Source organism: Lynx rufus, unplaced genomic scaffold, assembly GCF_022079265.1.
Source record: "Lynx rufus isolate CCGP_SWC_20201006 ecotype Redwood Valley unplaced genomic scaffold, mLynRuf1.p SCAF_7, whole genome shotgun sequence".
NCBI lineage: Eukaryota > Metazoa > Chordata > Mammalia > Carnivora > Felidae > Lynx > Lynx rufus.
The window spans coordinates 131,796-152,291 of record NW_025814889.1 but is presented as its reverse complement, the minus strand read 5'-3'; the positions used below and the strand labels follow the sequence as shown (position 1 = coordinate 152,291).

The window sequence follows — 20,496 nt, the reverse complement described above, 5'->3', positions numbered from 1 at the left end:
TCTCACGAGAGCGCACACAGATGTCACATCACCTGCACGGCACCTGCACCACCACTGCCATCAACTAGCGGCAACCTTCGCGGCCCAACTATGGACGCCTGGCACCAGGAGACGCCTCCAAGGCTCCCAGAGCAGGTGCCGGCCCAGGGAGGAGGAAGCGCCTCCAACACCGGGACAGTTCTGTCAAACTGGGATGACCTGAAGTTTAAAATTTAAACCCAAAGAGCAGCATCTTATTTCCACATCCTTCTGTAGGTAATTTTGATAGACATAAACTATGTTTTTAAACAATCCCAACCACAGGAAAATACGTATGGCTGTTATTCTTGAGGTTTTGAAAACATGTTTTTATGCCAATACCATCTCACTATAACTTATACTTTGTAACACACCCCCAAATTATTTGCTTTTTATAAAAACATACTAATTTGAATTTAATTATAATGTGCTCTTTATTTTATTCTTATTTTCCGTACAAGTGTTACTGAATATTTTTATGCTAGTGGCCCTCAGGAGCTAGGACATGTGCATAGCAACTTTAAATACGGACTTAGAGCAACACATGGCATTATTCTTTCTCCTTCTCTGGTCCCTGCCCTCTTCAGTAAACTTTATAATTTTAACAGAATGTAGGCAAGAGACAAAAATATGTGGTATTCAATTTTGTTACTTATTAATAAAGGCAAAAATAAGCACTAAATGAACTTTTGTAAATCACTTGTTTCCACGTTTACACATAGCATCTAAGGAATGTGTAGAAAATAAAGAAATTCTATCTAAATTACCAAAAAAGATCATTCAACCATTTAAAAAAAGATGGATTTAGCTTTATTCCCTTAAAAATACTCAGAGAAACAAAGGAACAAAATCAAGTTCCATTTGAAGACTCTGTTATAACCAGTATATAACAGGTAAGTAGAGAATTCATAAAGTATCCTGATAATTTTCTATCCTGAATCTTGGTCTACCAAAGTAATGTAATTTCCAAAACACAGAATGAAATGGTCAGAAAGTCCTGGTTAGTGGACTAGGGACCAACGTGTGCGACAGTGAACACTCAACAAAGAGCACACTGGTTTTAGACAGTTTACACAGAAGCAAAGCCTTTTTGATAAAAAAGACATAAAGATCTGTTCCCAAGAGTTAAAAAATCTTTGAGAACTAAAAAGCTATTGTAAGTAGTACACACTGGTATTATACTTCTCTAATATTTCTTTCCAAAACATCTAAACACAAGTTGCCTATGCTTGTGTATTATTTTTCTAATAAGTTACATATAAGGCAAAAAATGACTGTTACTTTGTAATGCGTTGATGAGCATAATAAATATGTTGGTTTTAGACCTTTGCCCCCCAAAAATCTTACAGGAAACTTCACAAGGATATTTTTGCTTAAATTACTCACTTTGTAATACGGTCAATGTTGGCAATTTGCTTCTGGTTCCGTATAATCTCAATGGCTGCCCAAAGATGCTGGATAGCTTTCGTATCCGCCTGTCGTCTTTTTGTTAAACGTGCCATGACCTGTTCACTTCTTTAACTGTAGGAATACACAAAAACATAAGGAAAAAATATATGGATTACAAGATGCACCTCTATCAGTATAAGTGAGTAACAGTCTCAGCACGTCCTAACTCCTGGTGAGGACACTACTGTAGTATGGAGTATGACAACCTTTCTACTATATTTTCTACACCTACATTACCAATTGCTTCATAAAAATTGTCATTTGCTTCATTATTTCATTAAAAAATGTCATTTTAAGACCAAAGAATTAAAAAGGTCTTCCCAATAAGGGTTAGTAGTCATCCTATACTAACGTATTAAAAAAAATGCATATCTTATTCTAAAGCAAAAGCAGAACATAAAATTTCATTTTTTCATAATACATTGTGTATAATTTGACAGATCAATATAAATGGATTCAAATGCCCTTATTCTTTGGTATTTTATTATACTCAGGGTTTTAAATTTTGAATTTTATAAAACCATACTGATAAATGACATTCTTTTTTTTTTTTTTTTCCAAATAAAACCATAAACAGAAACTGTAAGATAGTTATTTCTGGCTGAGGTGTGAAAGGCTGGGAGCTGGTGTCCCAGAGGACATGGGTGGAGCCACATCTGCGTGAATGTTCACATGCTTGGGCTGGCGGGGGCGGGGGCGGGGGGTTGTTTATTGTATCACTCAGAAACAACATCGCTGTTTCATTCAAATTTCAATATTCTGAGCGAAGTGAGGAAAATGGTCACTGGCTGTGTTCTGGCAAGTGTACAGGGAGCATGACTGAGCAACAGTGCTGCAGAAGAGGCTCACGCATACAACCGGACTCCCAGCTGGGCACAGAGGGGCTGGACTGTCAGCAGTGTCCTCGGCCCTGAGACACCTGACCCCTGCATCGTCACATGGGTTAGCATTTGGCCACCCTTAGGGATAAGGTGAACATCAAACCCCGCCTGACCTGACCTTTCCTATCTTGTAAGGGTGGGAATGAGTGAAGGAATCTCATTCTTGGCACTTTCCTGTGTTCCAGGACTGGCCAGCAGAGCCTACAGGTCTCCGTGTTCTCTGCCTCTACGTTTCTCTTCAGAGCCAAGTCCATTCTCCCTCTTTCTCTGACACACCCAAACAAAACCAGCAGTCGCCCATGAGTGTGGGGTCAGCCAGCCTCCTGGAATAAGGTATTTTTCAAATTGCATTACTAATGGAAGAATTCTGAACACGTTTGAAGGTATTCTTGAATATCCTACTTCTTCCTACCACTACTTGTAATATTTGCAGACTTTGCTCCACATAGAGAATAACCAAAAAATAAAGCCAGCACTCAAATTTTAAAGAAAACTAAGGAAAATCAGTTGGGTTCAATACAGACTTAGACGTAGAATTAAAAGGTAGTAACAATTATAATTTATGAACGTGTGTTTAGAGAGAAACCACTACGTATCAGTGTAAGTGCGCTGTTAAGCAATGCCAACTTTCTGAATCTGACAAGCGTTTAGGTAAGGAATTGTCTGGCAAGAATGTAAAGTATGTTACAGAGTGACATCTAATGGTGAACTATGGTACTATACGTTGTCAGGTTATACAGACGCTCAGTCAAAAACACACTACTTCAACCCTACTTACATACTTAAAAGTAAGTATTTTCAAAAACTGAGAACAAACTGAGGGTTGATGGGGGGTGGGAGGGAGGGGAGGGTGGGTGATGGGTATTGAGGAGGGCACCTGTTGGGAGGACCACTGGGTGTTGTATGGAAACCAATTTGACAATAAATTTCATATATTGAAAGAAAAAAATAAAATTAAATTAAAAAAGGAAAAAAAAAGAAAAAAAAAGTAAGTATTTTCTGTGCTCGATAGATACACTGAATTATCTAAAAATGCAAAAACTGTAGTCCTTGCCAGAAATGGCCTAAAACTGGCAGAGGAAGTTTGATATATACATGAACTACTGTAAGGTCAGAGAGGACCAACATGGTCCAGAATACATGCCAGGAGAATCTACACAAGGGGGACACTACTTTTAGATTAGGTAACACTACAGAATGGTAGATATGTGGGGGAACACAAGAGGAATTTCCTTAATTTCTTTAAAAGATAACTGGCTGTTTAAAGCAAAGATACAATTGTTAGATCTCATTAGGTTTATGACATGTAGAAGTAAAAGAAAGGACAATGTGACATAAAGGGTTTAAGAGTAGTAAGTAATCATATCATTGTAAACATGTAATTTAATTTGCATTTTTTCTAAGTACATATATGAAAAATTAAGAATGATTTATTCAGAACTACAGAAAATATACAAAACCAAAGCTAGTGTTTTAAAATAACGCCATATAGTAAATATAACTACTTATATAACAACCAAAAGACTACAGTGGGGACACTAATAGCAGAAACTCTACAAGTGATGTCACTTAATTGCTAGAAATGGTTAAGCTCAAGACTCAAGAATTAAGCAGCACACACTTCAGAAAACACGTAAAGTTAAAACCAAAGAGTTTTGAGATCTGCCTGAACTGAGTCAACATAGGTACACACATCACAAGGAAGACACTCAGGAGCCCAAGGAGAGCCTTGCGAAGAACACAGACCCACAAAAGGAGAGCACGATGATGTCTGAGACACATCATAAAAGCACCAAAGTACAACCACTGAGATTTTCTTTCTTATGAAACCTAAAATCATTGTTTGGTAACATAGTTCAGACATGCCTGTTATAGATGCTCTGGCAATATAGCAGTAAAACAGATAAAAGTCCTTCCGTTGTTGACTTAACATGATTAATAAACACAGCAATTTGTTTGTTCACCAATAAAATCCTAGGAAATGAGTGTCTCAGTTCCCATGTACAGACAGCTTCTCATTTAAGGTCTTCACTGATGTGAACAAACCCAAGTCTGCAGCCCTCTCTCCTGAATGCATAATACTACTAAACTGAACCCCTCAAAATTCCAAAGTCTGCCCGAAACACTGGACCTTGGTCCCCTTGGTTAAGCTGTGCTCTGCCCTTTCCTTGCTGGGACTTGAGCAACTGTCCATGCAACTGTCCCTGACTGACCTTTCCTCTAGGATCACACTAAAGCAAACTCAACTCTTGCATATTCCAATTTTTAATATGTCTCTTACAGACATACTGCCTTGTGCAAATAATTATAAATTCCTCAGAAGATCCATCAGTTCCACTAAGAAGGGACAGGCTTCATCTTTCATCTATCTTCCAAGGTGGCCTCAGAGGGACATGACAGACAAAAAACAAAAAACAAAAAAAAAAAAAAACAAAAAAAACTCCTCAATCTTTTCGGCTCCCCTTAGGAAGATGAGCTCCTTCAGAAAGTGATTCTCAAGAGGCTTATAGTTTAAAAAATAAAAATACAAAACCAAACACTTCCCACTAATTTTCCCCCCAATTTCTCTTACTGTGGTAAAACAGACATAACATAAACCAGTGTCACCATTTTTACATGTACGGTTCACTGGCATTAACCACATCCACAATGTCCTGAAGCAGTCACCACCATCCAGTCACATAACTCACTTCCTCTTGTGAAACTGAATCTCTGCACCCGTTAGTCCCTAAGTACTTCCCCTCCTCCCCCAACCCCTGGCACCCACTGTACTACTTCGACTTTGTGACGAATCTAAGTACCTTAGAACTGTGGAATTAGAAGTGGAATTAGACAGTTTTTGTCCTTCTGTACCTGACATATTTCACTTAACAAAATGTCCTCAATGTTCACCCACATTGTAGCAGGTTACAGAATTTTCTTCCTTTTTAAGGCTGAATATTATTCCATTGCACATATACATTGCATTTTGTTATCCACTCATCTGTGATGAACACTTGGGTTACTTCCACGTTTAGCACATAACGTAGCTATGAACACATGTATACACATATGTCTTTGAGATCCTGCTTTTGATATACCCAGAAGCATAACTGCCATGTGAACTGGCAATTACATGTTTTATTTTTTAAACACCCACCAAACTGTTTTCCACAGCAGAGGCACCCTTTTACTTTCCCGCTAGTAGTGCACAAGGTTCTAATTTCTCCACATTTTCATCAACACTTATAATTTTCTGGTTTTGATATGAGCCATCCTAATGGGTCTGAGTTGGTCCAAGTAACTGTGGCAAGCCCCCAGGTGATACTGATATGCTCTACCCGTACAAATCCAAATTTAACGCAATCCCTTCCATCTGTGTATCTTTTTTTTTTTTTTTTGAGAGAGAAAGCACGAGCAAGGGAGGGACAGAGAAAGAGGGAGAGAGAGTCTTAAGCAGACTCCATGCTGTCAGATCCGTCTGAGAATAACTTTTTATAATGTAACACTAATAAACATTGTGTTACAGATCAGTGTTAGGTTCATAGCACAACTCAGCAGGACATACCAGGAATCCCATGTCCCCACGCACCTGCCCTCCCCCCCCCCCGCCCCATCAACACCCCAAACCAGAAATGACATTTGTTACAGTCAAGAAACCTGCACTGGCATACCAGTATTTCCCCCAAAGCCCATGCTTCAGCTCATGGTTGGTTCACTCTTGGGGCCGTACACCCTACGGGTTTTCACATACACATTAAGACAAGTATATACCATCAAAGTATCACCCAGAATAGTTTCCCTGCCTAAAAATCCTTTGTGTGCCACCTACTCATCCCTCCGTGTCCCCAATTCCTGGCAACCACTGATTTTTTTTTTTTTTTTTTTTTTTACTGCCTCCATCATTGGCCTTTTCCAGAATGTCCTATAGCTGGAATCATACAGTATGTGGCCTTTTTGGGTTGACTTCTTTCACCTGGTACTATGCATTTAAGACTCCTCCGTATCTTTTCACGGTTTGACAGTTCATTTCCTTTTAGTGCTGAATAATATTCCATTGAATGGACATAACACAGTTCATCCATTCACTGACTAGATATTCGAATATCTTGGTTGCTTCCATATTTTGGCAATTATGAATTAAAGCTGCTATCAACAACCCTGTAAAGATTTCTATGTGTACATGGTCAGCTTTTTTGATAAATAACAAGGAGTGCAACTGCTGGATGGTATGTTTAGTTTTGTAAGAAAACGGCCTTCCAGAGTGGCTGCACCATTTAGCGTTCCCACCAGCAATGACTAAGTTCCCATGGCTCCACATTCTCATCAGCAATCGGTGTTTTTTGGATTTTAGCCATTCTAACAGATGTGTAGTGAGAAATTAACGTTGTTTTAATTTGTAATTCTCTTATGACACAGGATGTTGAACATCTTTTCATACACTTACTTTTTACCTCTATCTCATCTTTGGTGAGATGTAAGTTCAAATTTTTTGTTCATTTTTTAATCACATCCATCTTCTTACTTGTTTAAGAGTTCTTTGTACACTTCAGGGCACTTGGGTGGCTCAGTCAGTTGAGCATCCAGCTCTTGATTTCAGCTCAGGTCACAATCTGGTGGTTCGTGAGTTCGAGCCCTCAGTCGGGCTCTGCACTGACATGGTGGAGCCTGTTTGGGATTCTCTCTCCGCTTTCTGCCTCACGCCCCTGCACGTGCTTGCTCTCTCAGGGTAAATAAACATTCAAAAAAAAAAAAGTTCTTTGTACATTTTGGTAATGGTCCTTTAGCAGGTGTCTTTCACAAATATTCCCCCAGTCTGTGGCTTGTCCTCTCATTCTCTTCAAAGTTTTAATTTTCATCAAGTCCAACTTATCAACTATTACTTTCAAGGGTCGTGTCTTGGTGTTGTTACTAAAATGTCACTGCCATACTCCAGGACACCTAAGCTGTCTCCTATGTTATCTTCTAGAAGTTTTACATTTTAGGCCTATGATTCTATTCATTTTGAGTTAATTTTGATGAAGGGTACAAGGTGTGTCTAGATTCATTTTTTTTTTTTTTTGGCATATGGATGCAGTTGTCCCACCACTATCTGATGAAGAGATTATATCTGTTCCATCGTACTACCTTTGCTCTTTTATCAAAGATCAGTTGGTTATATTTATGCAGGTCTACTTCTGGGCTCTCCCATCTGTTCCACTGATGTATTTGTTGCTTTACCAATACCACCCTGTCCTCATTGTGTAGGCTATTCTGGATCTCTTGCCATTCCATGAATTTCAGAACCACTATGTTGATACCCAAAATATGACTTCCTGGGATTTTTATTGGGACTGCACTGAATCTATACCATAGATCAAGTTGGGAAGAACTGACGTGTTGACAATATTAAGTCTTCCTATCCCTGAACAAGGGTTCTCTCTCCACTTATTTTTTTCATCAGAATTTTGTTTTCCTCATATAGATCTTATACATATCTTGTTAGGTTTATACCTAAGTATTCCATTTGGGGGGCGGTAATATAAACGGTGATGTGTTTTTAACTTCACATTCAACTTGTTCATTGCTGATATATAAGAGAGTGATAGGCTTTTATATATTGTTATATATTAACTTTGTTATAATTATTAGTTCCAGGTACCTATCAATTCTTTCAGATTTCCTGTGTAGACAATCATGTCATCTGTAAACAAAAATAGTTTTCTCTCTTCCAAATTTCTATACTTCTATTTCCTTTTGTCTTCTTGCTTTAGCTCGGACTTCCAATACCATGTTGAAAAGGGCATGGTAAGAAGAGACATCCTTGCTTTGTTCCTGATTTCATCAAGAAACCTGTGTTTCTCATCATTAAGTATGATGATGTTAGTGTAGAACTTTTGTAGGTAATTTCTATTCCTAGTTTGAAGTTTTTATTATAAATGAGTGCTGGATTTTGTCAAATGATTTTTATGCATCTATTAACAAGCTAAAGAAAAATTACATTATTTTAATAGATGCATAAAAATCAAGAACCCATCTGGGTCTGGTGCTTTCTGTTTTGGAAGGTTATTAACTACTGATTCAATTTCTTCTATAAAGGTGTAAACAGGTTATCTATTTCTTCTTGCAGGGGTCTTGCCAGATTATGCCTTTCAAGAAATTGATCTATTTCATCTGTTATCAAGTTTGTGGGCAGAGAGTTGTTCACAGTATTCCTTTACTATACTTCTATGGTCTAGAGGATCAGTAGTGCTAGCTTTTCTTTTACTTCTTAGATTAATAATTTGTGTCTTTGTTTCTAAGGCTTGTATAGAGACTTACTGATTCTATTGATCTTTTCAAACAACTAGCTTTTGACTGCATTGATTTTTCCACTGATTTCCTACTTAGTTTCATTTTTCTGCTTTAATTCTTGCTATTTCTTTTCTTCTGCTTACTTTGGGTTTAATTTTCTTTTTCTTGTGTCCTAAGGTGGAAGCTTAGAATATTGGTTTTAGATGTTTCTTCTTTTCTAATATATACATTCAATGCTATAAACTTCCCTGTAAGCACTGCTTTTGTTGTATTCTACAAATTTTGGTAAGATATATTTTCATTCTCATTTACATTTAATTCAAATCTAAAAAATTTTTTTAGATTTCTTTTCCAGCCTGTATGTTGTTTAACGTTGAAGTATTTTGAGAATTAAAGCGATTTTTCTGTTTTCTTGAATTTTTGTTTGTTTTAAGAGAGTGCACCCAAGAAAGGGAGAGAGGGAGAGGGGTAGAGGGGGAGGGAGAGAGAGGCGGGGGAGGGAGAGAATTCCAGACAGGCTCCACATTCAGTGCAGAACCCGATGGGACCTCAATCCCACTACCCTGGGATCATGACCTGAGCCAAAATCAAGAGTCAGTCACTCAACCCAGCCACCCAGGCACCCCTCTTGATTTCTATTTTAATTCTATTGTGGTCTAACAACAGATATTGTATGATTTCTAAATTTTTTGAATTTATTGAGTTTTATGGCTGAGGATGTGAATGATCCATGTGAGCTTAAAATGTATATTCTTTTGTTGTAGGATGAGGTAGTCTATAGATGTTGATGATATCCAATTAATATTGTTGAGTTCAACTGTGTGCTTATCTCCTGCCTACTGCACCTGTCCATTTCTGAGAGGGGTGTTGAAATCTCCAATATACCAGTGCATTCATCTATCACTTCTTGCAGTTCTAATAGTTTTTGCCTGAAATACTTTGACACACTGTTGTTAGGCACATACACATTAAGAACTGTTATACCATCTTTGAGTATGAATCTCTTCACATAATGCTCTTCATACCCATTAATATTCCTTGCTTTGACGTCTGCTCCATCTGAAATTAGTATAGCTACTCCAACTTTGTTTTGATTAGTGTCAGCATGGTATTATCTTTTCTATCCCATTTATTTTCATCTACTAGTGTATATTTAAAAAAAATTTTTTTAATGTTTATTTATTTTTGAGAACAGGGGAGGGGCAGAGAGAGAGAGGGAGACACAGAATCCGAAGCAGGCTCCAGGCTCTGAGCTGTCAGCACAGAGCCCAACACAGGGCTCGAACCCACAGACCATGAGATCATGACCTGAGCCGAAGTCGGAGGCTCAACCAACTGAGCCACCCAGGCGCCCCACAATTAGTGTATATTTAAAATGGATTTCTTGTAGAAAACACATGGTTGGGTCCTATTTTTTAATTAACTCTGACAATCTCGTCTTTTAATTGTTACATTTTAACCATGTTGTCTAAGGTGATTATTTGCTATAATTGAATTAATGTCTATCATATTTGTTGCTGTTTTCTATGCCTTTGTTCCCTGTGCCTGCTTTTGATTTCCACCCATATTCTCTTTTGTCATTTTGAGTACTTTATATGCATCTATTTTTTTCTATAGTAGCATATTAATTTTACTTTTTTTGTTGTTACTTTTTAGTGGCTGCCCTAAATATTGCAATACACATTTAAAACTAACCATGTCTATTTTTAAATAACACTATTTAGATTTACAGGTAGAAGTACCTATTAACAAAATGTTCCTAATACCTCTCTTCTGTACCTTTTATCATTGTTGTCATTCCTTTCACTTATGCATGAGCATACATAAATATCTAGATGCACACAAGCACATAAAAGTACATTGTTGCTATTGGGAACAAACTTATCTTTTAGACCAATTAAGAATAAGAAAAACAGGTTTATTTTACCCTTACTCAATTTCCAATGATCTTCTATGTATGTTTGAGTTTCTGACACATAGCCTTTTCCTTCTAAAGAACTTCATTTAACATTTCTTCCAAGGCAGGTCTACTGGCAACAAATTCTGTCAATGTTTGTCTCATACATATTTCTCCACTTCTGGAAGGACAGTTTTGCAGGATATACAATTCTAATTTGGTGATGGAGGGGAGCGGGTAGGGGGGGCAGGTTCCTCTCAATACTTTCAATATTTCACCCCGTTTTCTCGCTTGCATGGTTTCTGAGAAGAAATCTGATGTATTTATTATTTCTGCTCCTTTATAAGTAAGGTGTTTTTTTTCCTTTGGCTTCTTTAGGATTAATCTTTGATTTTCTGAGGTTTGAAAACGATATACCTAGGTGTGGTTTTGACAGCATCTATTCTGCTAGGCATTCTCTGAGCTTCTTGATCTGGTTGGACATTAATTTGGGGAAATCTGTCATCATGAATGCTTCAAATATTGCTTTTGTTCTTCTGTCTTCTCCTGTGGCTTTCCCATTTTGCGTATGATATACCTTTTGTAGTTGTCCCATTGTCCTTGCATGTTTTTTTTTTCCTTTAGTCTTTCTGCTCTTTGCTTTTCAGTTTTAGAAGTTTATTGTCATATCCTTAAGTTCAGAGATTCCTTCCTTAGCCATGTCCAGTCTACTGATCCCATCAAAAGTAGTCTTCATTTTCATTGCAATGTGTTTGTACTCTAGCATTTCTTTTTGGTGTTTTTAGACTTTTCGTCTGTTTACAGTATTCATCTAATTTTGCATGTTTTCTATTTTTTTACATTAAAGTCCCTAGCCTATTAATCAGTTGTTTTTTTTTTGTTTTTGTTTTTGTTTTTGTTTTTTTACCTCCTGTTCTGATAATTCCAATATCCTTGCCATGTTGACCCAGGTTCAGATGCTTGTTAAAGTCCTGTGTTTGTTTTGCCTTTGAGTATGCCTTGTATTTTCCTTTGAAAGGTAGACGCTGGGGCACCTGGGTGGCTGAGTTGGCTGGCATCCAATCAGGTCATGACCTCATGGTTTCTGAGTTCAAGTCCCACGTCAGGCTCTGTGCTGACAGCTCAGAGCCTAGAGCCTGCTTCAGATTCCGTGTCTCTCTCTCTCTCACTCTCTCTCTCTCTCTCTCTCTGTCCCTCCCCCACATGTTCTCTCAATAATGAACATTAAAAAAAGAGAGAGAGGTGGAATGTACTAAGTAAAAGGAACTGCATAAGCAGGTGTTTAGTAATTCAGTGTAAAATGTGGGAAGGGAATGCTTTCTATAGTCCCAGGATTAGTCTCAGTGTTTTGGTGAGCCTGTGCCCATACACTGTGAACTTGACAGGTACTTCTCACTTTTATTTACCCCATTAGGTGGAACAGGATTGCTAGGAGTGAGCTGGACTTGGGTATTTCTCTTCCCTAGGTCAGTCAGGCTCTGGTGAAACTTTCTCTAGCGGGCGGGCCTTGTTAAGAACAGAATGTTCTGGCAGATTTTAAAATGGTTCCTCTCCCCCTCACCCCAGTCGCAATGGAACCACAAGGGCATTTTTTGTCCTATATTCACTAGAAGGACCTGGGAGAGCTCCTGGAGAGAAGTCTTACAAAAGTGTGGGGGGCCCCTATGATGCTGGTCCCCCTGGATTTTTAACTCAGACTTGTCCACGCTGAGCCTCCAGGAGTTCATCAATCACATTCAGGTTTTCTTACCCAGCAATGGTTCCTGCAGATGTTTCTGCTGGTGGGTTTCTGCTCTGGTAAGTTTTGATTCTATTTGCCTTTCTGCCTCTCCAACTTCTGTGGCAGCCATTTGTCCTGTGGCCTTCCTGCTCTCATAATCTCAGTAGATTTGCTGGTTTTTCAGTTCAGTTCTTGTTATTAGGATGGAGTGGCAAATCCAAGCATCTTACATGCCCAAACGGAAACCGTGGGGTAAAATACAGAAGGTTTCCCCAGAGAGGTAATCAACTGCATTGGCATGGTTTAATGAAAGATTTCTTTCTTCTCTAATGAACGGTGTTACCTTTCTAATCATACATAAAATTTTAATCTACACTAGCATTAGTTTCTTTGATGTGTTTGGTCTTTTGTTAGTCTCTCACAATTTTATTTATTATAACTGGCTTTATTATTAGTTATTATTCAGTTAAAGTTACAATTAAATTGTATTCAGTTATTATTTATTATACCAACTTAACATATGTAAAATCTACAATTACAATTAATTCCATGTCTCTATTGATTGCTACATAATTATTTTATATACATTATCCAACATCAAGTTTTCTAAAAGCAGGCCATATATTTCAAACTTTATGCCCTTAACAAGTTGTACCACAAAGTATACAATATAAGCACTTACTGATTGAATACATTCCCCAACAAGCCCTGAAATTAAACAAATAAATAAAAATAAAAGAAGAAATAAAGCTAGTCTAGTCTATGATAATAAGTCGTTGGCTACCAGTGTCAAGACTAAAGAGCAACTATATTCCCTCAAATACCCCAAAGCAATCAGTTGCTGCCCAATTTCCATATGTAACACGTATAGAACGTGGAGAGCTGGCAAAACAGACACTCGAAGTAGATTTCCTAACAGATTTATTTAAAGCAAATTATACTAGTTTAGCTACAGAAAGTAACACCATTTAAATACTGATCACGATTCCTAATAACAACAAACGTATTTCAATTATGTTATTTGCTATACTAGTAAGGCAAAAAAAAATCTTTCCAGACTCCCAGATTTGACAGAATACTACTTTAAAAAACAAAATGTATGTAGGAAAATAGAGGTTAACCCTTTGTTTATAACACCTTTATTGAGACATAATTCACATACTCTGTTTCACCCACCAAAAATATACAACTCAGAGGTTTTGGGTATGTAGTATTAATTTTTTTAACTATGGTGCAGTATATGTAACATAAAACTTGCCATCTTAACCATTTTTAAGTGTACAGTTCAGTGGCATCACTCATGTGCTGATGGACACTTGCGTGGTTTCTGTAGTTTGGATACTGTGAAAAACTGCAATGAACACTGGCATACAAGTGTGTGTCCTGGTCCTGCTTTCAATTCCCTTCGGTATATCCCCAGAAGTGGGACTGCTGGATCATTCATTCTACACTCAACATTTTACGAAACTGTATTCTACAGTGGCTACACCATTTTACATTACACAGGCAACATGTGAAAGTTCCAATTTCTCCACTTCCCAGCTGACACTTGCCACTCTGTTTTTTAATATGATTGTCAAGGTTGCTAACATACAACGTATACAGTGTGCTCTTGGCTTTAAGAGTAGATTCCCATGATTCATCGTTTACATACAACACCCACTGCTCATCCCAACAAGTGCCCTCCCCAATGCCCATCACCCATTTTCCCCTCCCCTCAGCCCCCATTTCAACCCTCAGTTTGTTCCTTATGGTTTGCCTCCCTCTCTGTATTTTTTTCCCTACCCTCCCCTTCCCCCATTGTCTTCTGTTAAGGTTCTCAAGTTCCACATATGAGTGAAAATACATGATCTCTTTCTCTGGCGGATTTATTTCACTTAGCATAAAACCCTCTGGTTCCATCCATGTTGCTGCAAATGGCAAGATTTCATTCTTTCTCAATGCCAAGTACTATTCCATTGTATATATAAACCACACCTTCTTTATCCATTCATCAGTTAATGGACATTTGGGCTCTTTCCATAATTTGGCTATTGTTGACAGTGCTGCTATAAACATTGGGGTACATGTGCCCCTGTGAATCAGCACTCCTGTATCCTTTGGATAAATTCCTAGTAGTGCTATTGCTGGGTTGTAGGGTAATTCTATTTTTAATTTTTCAAGGGAACTCCACACTGTTTTCCAGAGTGGCTGTACCAGTTTGCATTCCCACCAACAGTGCAAGAGGGTTCCCATTTCTCCACATCCTTGCCAACATCTGTTGTTTCCTGACTTGTTCATTTTAGCCACTCTGACCGGTGTGTGATGGCATCTCAATGTGGTTTTAGTAGCCATCTTAGTAGGTGTGAAGTATTTCATTGTAGTTTTGACTTGCATTTCCCTAATGACTAAGGATGTTGAGCATCTTTTCGTGTTCACTGGTTATCTATCCTCTTTGGGGAAATGTCTATTGGAGTCCTTTGCTCATTTTTAACTGTGTCATCTTTTTGTTGATAGGTTGAGGGGGTTCTTTACATATTCTAAATATTAACCCCTTATCCATATATTTTGCAAATCTTTTCTCCCATTTTGTTATGTTTTCACTTTGATAATATCCTATGATTATGATGCACAAAAGTTTTTAGTTTGGATAAAATATAATAGATATATCTTTTCTTTCATTGCTCTTGCTTTTCAAGTCAATTCCAAAGTAATATCTAAGGTATAAAGATTAACCCCTATGTTTTTTTCTAAGAAGTCTTACAGTTTTAGTTCTTCTGTTTCAGTCATTGAACCATTTTGAATTTTTGCCTATGGTATAAGGAAGGAATCCAAACTCATTCTTTTATATGTGGAAATCCAGTTATCCCAGCACCATCTTGTGAAGACACTATGGTTTCCTAATTGAATGGACTTAATTCCCTTGTCAAAAATCAATTGGCCAAACCTGGAAGACAGTATAGAGGTTCCTCAAAAAGTTAAAAATAGAATTACTCCATGAGGGGCACCCAGGTGGCTCAGTTTAAGCATTTGACTCTTGATTTCAGGTCATGATACTTGGCTCAGGTCACGATACTAGGGTTGTGGGATCAAGCCCTGCACTGGGCTCCAATTTGAGTGTGGAGCCTGCTTAAGAGTGTCTCTCTCTCCCTCAGCCCCTCTCCCACACTTGCGGTCTCTCTAAACAACTACCCTATCATCCACTAATCATACTACTAGGCATTTATCCAAAGAATACAAAAACACTAATTAAAAGGGACATACACTCTGATGTTTATAGCAGCACTATCCACAATAGTCAAATGATGGAAGCAGCCCAAGTGTCCATCAATAGATGAACAGATAAAGAAAATGTATATATACACAATGGACTATTACTCAGCCATAATAAAGGAGTTAGAGTATAACGTTAAGCAAAATTAAGTCCATCAGAGAATAACAAACACAGTATGATTTCACTCACATGTGGAACTGAAGAAACAAAACAAATGAGCAAAGGGGAATAAAAAGAGGCAAATCAAGAAACAGAATCTTAACTACAGAGGACACTGACAGTTACCAGAAGGGAGGGGTGGGGGGATGGGTGAAGGGGATTAAGAAGTGTACTTGTCATGATGAGCACTGGGTGTGTGTGTGTGTGTGTGTGTGTGTGTATAAGTACTGAATCACTGCATTGTACACCTGAAATCAATATAACACCATAGGTTTACTATGCCAAAATTAAAATGAAAAACAGATCAATTGGCCAAATGTGTATGAATTTATTTCAGATTTCTAAATTCCATATGTCTATCCTTATGTCAGTACCACACTGTTTTGATTATTGTAGCTCTGAAGCAAGTTTTGACACAGTGAAGTGTGTGTCTTTCAATTTTGTTCTTTTTCAAGATCGTTTTGGCTATCCAGGGCCCTTTCAAATCCCACATGAATTTCAAGATTGGCTTTTTGTTCTGGAGGGGAAAAAAAAGGCCATTGGAATTTTCATGGGGATTGTGCCGAACTCTATACTGCTTTGGGTAGTATTTAGTTTTCTCATCCATGAACCCAAGATGTCTTTCCATTTATTCTGGTCTTCTTTAATTTCCTTCTGCAATGTTTTATAATTTATAGTGTACAAGTCTTTCACCTCCAATGGTTAAGTTTACTCCTACGTATTTCGTTCTTTTACATGCCAAGGTGAATGGAATTGCTTTAATTTCCTTTTCGGATTGTTCACTACTGGTGTACTGAAACCCAACTGATTACCCTACAACTTGGCTGAACTTATTAGTTCTAATGACTTTCTTGTGGCTTTCTTTTGAATTTTCTAAATAACAGGACCATGTTATCAAATACCGTTCCATTGCTTCTTTTCCAATTTGAATGCCTTTGATTTCTTTTCCTTGTCCAATTCCTCTCGCCAAGGTTGCCAGTACGATGTTGAACAGCAGTAATGAAAGCGGGCATCTTTGTCTTGCTCTTGATCTTAAGGAGAAAGGTTCCAGTCTTTCATCACTGAGTATAGTATTAGTTTGGGTTTTCATCAATGCCCTTTATCATGTTGAGGAAGGTCCTACAGGTCCTAGGTTTCAATTGATATAATACTTTTTTTCCTTCCTTCTACTAATGTGATGTATTACATTGATGGATTTCCTAATGTTGATCTATAACTTTCACCTGGTCATGGTGTCCATCTATGTGCTTCCCAAAACTCATGTGCTAAAAAAAAAAAAAAAAACCTAGTGCCTGAAGTGATGGTATCCTAGGAGGTGTGTCCTTTAGAAGATGAGGAGAGTAGAGACTTCATGAATGGGATTAATGTCCTCATAAAAGTAGCCCCAGAGATATCTCTTGGTCCTTCTACCATGTACAACAGAAGGAAAGTTCAATAGTCCACTGGGTTAGAAGGCCTGTAACTCAACCCTGCCGGCACCCTGAATGGACACCCAGCCTCCAGAACTGTGAGAAATAAATGTCTATTGTTCATAAGCCACCCAGTTTGTAGCACTTTGTTACACACAGCAAACCAAAGACACTGGTTTTACCATCATTTCACAAAATAAAAAATATTTTAATCATAATAAAATGGACCCAGTATCAGAAATAATCTGTTATGTGAGAAAAATAAGAAACAATACAATGAATACTTTTTTTTAATTTTTTTTTAACGTTTATTTATTTTTGAGACAGAGAGAGACAGAGCATGAACAGGGGAGGGTCAGAGAGAGAGGGAGACACAGAATCTGAAACAGGCTCCAGGCTCTGAGCCATCAGCCCAGAGCCTGACGTGGGGCTCGAACTCACGGACCGCGAGATCGTGACCTGGCCGAAGTCGGACGCTTAACCGACTGCGCCACCCAGGCGCCCCGCAATGAATACTTTTTATGAATCTGAATTTATTCCCTTTAAAGGACTTATCTTTGACTTTTATCAGTCTCTGAATGAGTGTTTGCCACAAACCATCAAAGAAGTAGTATTTACCCCAGCATTAGAAAAATTATTAGCTACAAGGGCACCTGGGTGGTTCAGTCAGTTAAGCGTCCGACTTCACCTCAGGTCATGATCTCACAGTCTGTGAGTTTGAGCCCCGCATCGGGCTCTGTGCCAACAGCTCAGAGCCTGGAGCCTGCTTCAGATTCTGTGTCTCCCTCTCTCTATCCTTCTCCTGTTCGCTCTCTCTCAAAAATAATAAACATTAAGAAAAAAAAAAAAGTAAAACAACTATTTGCTACAGCCATATTTTGGTTAACAATATTTGAACGGAAATCTATGAAAACTGAGATACATGAACTTACTAATTTTTATACCTGTTCTTTAAAAAAACATACACGTAATTCGAAGAAAACTGAGTTGTGTATGACTAGTTAGGCATACAATATGTTCATTAGTTGTTGGGAATCTGGAATAAAATTTACTTCACAGAATGCTGTAGTTTGGTAATAGCAAAGTACCTGCTCATGAGAACCTGAAAAGATGAACTGAGAAGAAAAAACCTATTTGAAGGCATCAAACAGAGCACTGAAAACTTACAGAATTTAAGATTGAGGAAAACAGAAAACCAAGAGGTAAACCCTGTGTATAGAGTCACATTTCTCCTATACAAGCACCTGGCGGTTTTGAAAGCAGCAAAGCTTTCAGCAGACACAAGGCTAAGACGATTAAAATCAGCAGTGAGTGCCTACCACGAGGAGGGGAATATTGTAATCCCCCCAAATTTTAAATCCAGACACCAAAGTGCTGCATCCTACGAGTAAGAAAACTACAAAGAATTCATTCTTCACGCATAAAATAATTACCTAGCAAAAAATGAAAGTAGCTAATTAACTACAAAATTACCATTTTCTTAAACTTCAAATCATCTCAACTGCTGACGAGATTAATGTAATCCAGGACTACTGGGGACCCTAGCCGTCTGTCAGTCAGAAGCAAACATAAACCCTCTCTGAATAACATCCTCCTGAGTTTCAATTCATACCTATAGTTTTTCATGACAGGATCTGGAACACACGTAAAAATAACCAAATCCACAAAGAGTAAGACAGCATCACCAAAACAAGAAAAGCAAAACAAAAACAATACAAACTGCAGGAAGAGTTCTAGATGGTGACGGATTAGACATGGCCTTTAAAATAACAACGCTTGGGGCGCCTGGGTGGCTTAGTCGGTTAAGCACCCGACTTTGGCTTGGGTCATGATCTTGCTGTTCCTGAGTTCGAGCCTCACGTCTGTGCTGACAGCTCAGAACCTGGAGCCTGCTTGAGATGTGTGTGTGTGTGTGTGTCTGCCCCTCCCCTACTCGCACTCTCTCACTCTCAAAAGTAAACAAACATAAAACAATTTTTTTTTAAATAACAATGCTTGTTGGGGCACCTGGGTGGCGCAGTCGGTTAAGTGTCCAACTTCGGCTCAGGTCATGATCTCACCGTTTGTGAGTTCCAGCCCTGTGTCCAGCTCTCTGCCGACAGCTCCGAGCCTGGAGCCTGCTTTGGATCCTGTCTCCCTCTCCCCTCCCCTGCCTGCTCACTCTCTCTCCCTCAAAAATAAAAAAATAAACATTAAAAAACATTTAAAAAATAACAATACTTGATATGTTCAAGAAATTACAAGACTGAAAACTGCAGCAGAGAACATGAAATACAAAAAGCTAAATGAAAAGGGCAGAACTGAAAAAGTTTAATAACTAAAGCACTCAGTGAAGAGTTCAACACCAGATCAGATACAGATGAAAAGAGAGTTCGTGAACCTGAGAACTAGTTTCAAAAGAAAGCATGCAGAAGAAAGCATGGATCAACAAGAGCATGAGGCATACATGGACAGGCTTGAGAAGGTCCGACTTGCATTCCACTGTGACCCTAAGAACAGAAAAAGGAAGAAGGAAGCAGAACAGAGAGTGGCTGATAATCTTCCATAACTGCGAAGGACATTCAGCTTCAGAATCAAGAATCCTTCCCAGAAAGCAAAAGCAAGTGAACACAGACAACTCCACCCAGGCATTTCACAGTAAAACTGCTGGAAACCAGTGATAAATGCGAAGGGTTCAAGACACCACAGGAAAAGACATACTGCCCTCAAAAGCAGACTTCTCAAAAACAATGGAAGTCAGAAGATAAAGAAATCCTGTCTTCAAAGATCTCCAAGAAAAGAGCTGCCAATCAAAACTGTTCTGCCTGCAAAACTGAAAGCTGAGTAAGGCATCGTGTATATGAGCCGAGACTTCACGACAGCAGTCCCACGAGTGCAGACATTCCTGAGACAGAACAAGAATCCCAGAGGACAACTCAGAAACTGCAGAAAGAGACTCAGAGCAACGAGAAGGGCACAGACGTAGGTAAATCTAAATAAATACTGATTGTATAGAACAACAAAAATGTCTTCTGGATTTAGAACACATAATTTATATGTAAGTTCCTTGCATTATCTGGAAAAAATTAAAAAATTTTTAGAAATTGATACATCAAGGACAAAAGATACCACCTCTAAAAGAGCATATAACCACCAAGCTATCAGAAGGAGGTTAAAGAATACTGCTTTATGAACACCACTCCCAACACAACAAAGAAGAAAGAAAAAGGAGCAAGATGAATACAAAACATATTATAATGACAGATTAAAACCCAAATATATCAGTAACTACATTAAATCTAAACAGTGTAGCTTCAGTAATAGACAGCAATTTTGAGCCTGGATGTAAACAAAAACTCATCTGTATGCTGCTCGCAAAAGACAGATCTCAAATATAAGGACACAAAAAGTTGGTAAAGGGTAAAAACATATATACATGTACCATGCAGAATTATTATCAAAAAGAAAGCTGGAAAGAG

At 38.2% G+C, this 20,496-nt stretch overlaps 1 protein-coding gene across 6 annotated transcripts in view; it reads right to left on the bottom strand.

Moving 5' to 3' along the window:
* Nucleotides 1-20,496, bottom strand: part of ZMYND11 (zinc finger MYND-type containing 11) — a 132,039-nt gene that overhangs the window by 72,871 nt on the left and 38,672 nt on the right. For all 6 annotated transcript variants that reach the window (XM_047065186.1, XM_047065185.1, XM_047065188.1 and 3 more), the window contains exon 2: nt 1,405-1,539. In XM_047065186.1, coding sequence (XP_046921142.1) covers nt 1,405-1,520 — 116 coding nt within the window. In that variant the 5' untranslated portion in view covers nt 1,521-1,539. The remainder of the gene's footprint in view (nt 1-1,404; nt 1,540-20,496) is intronic.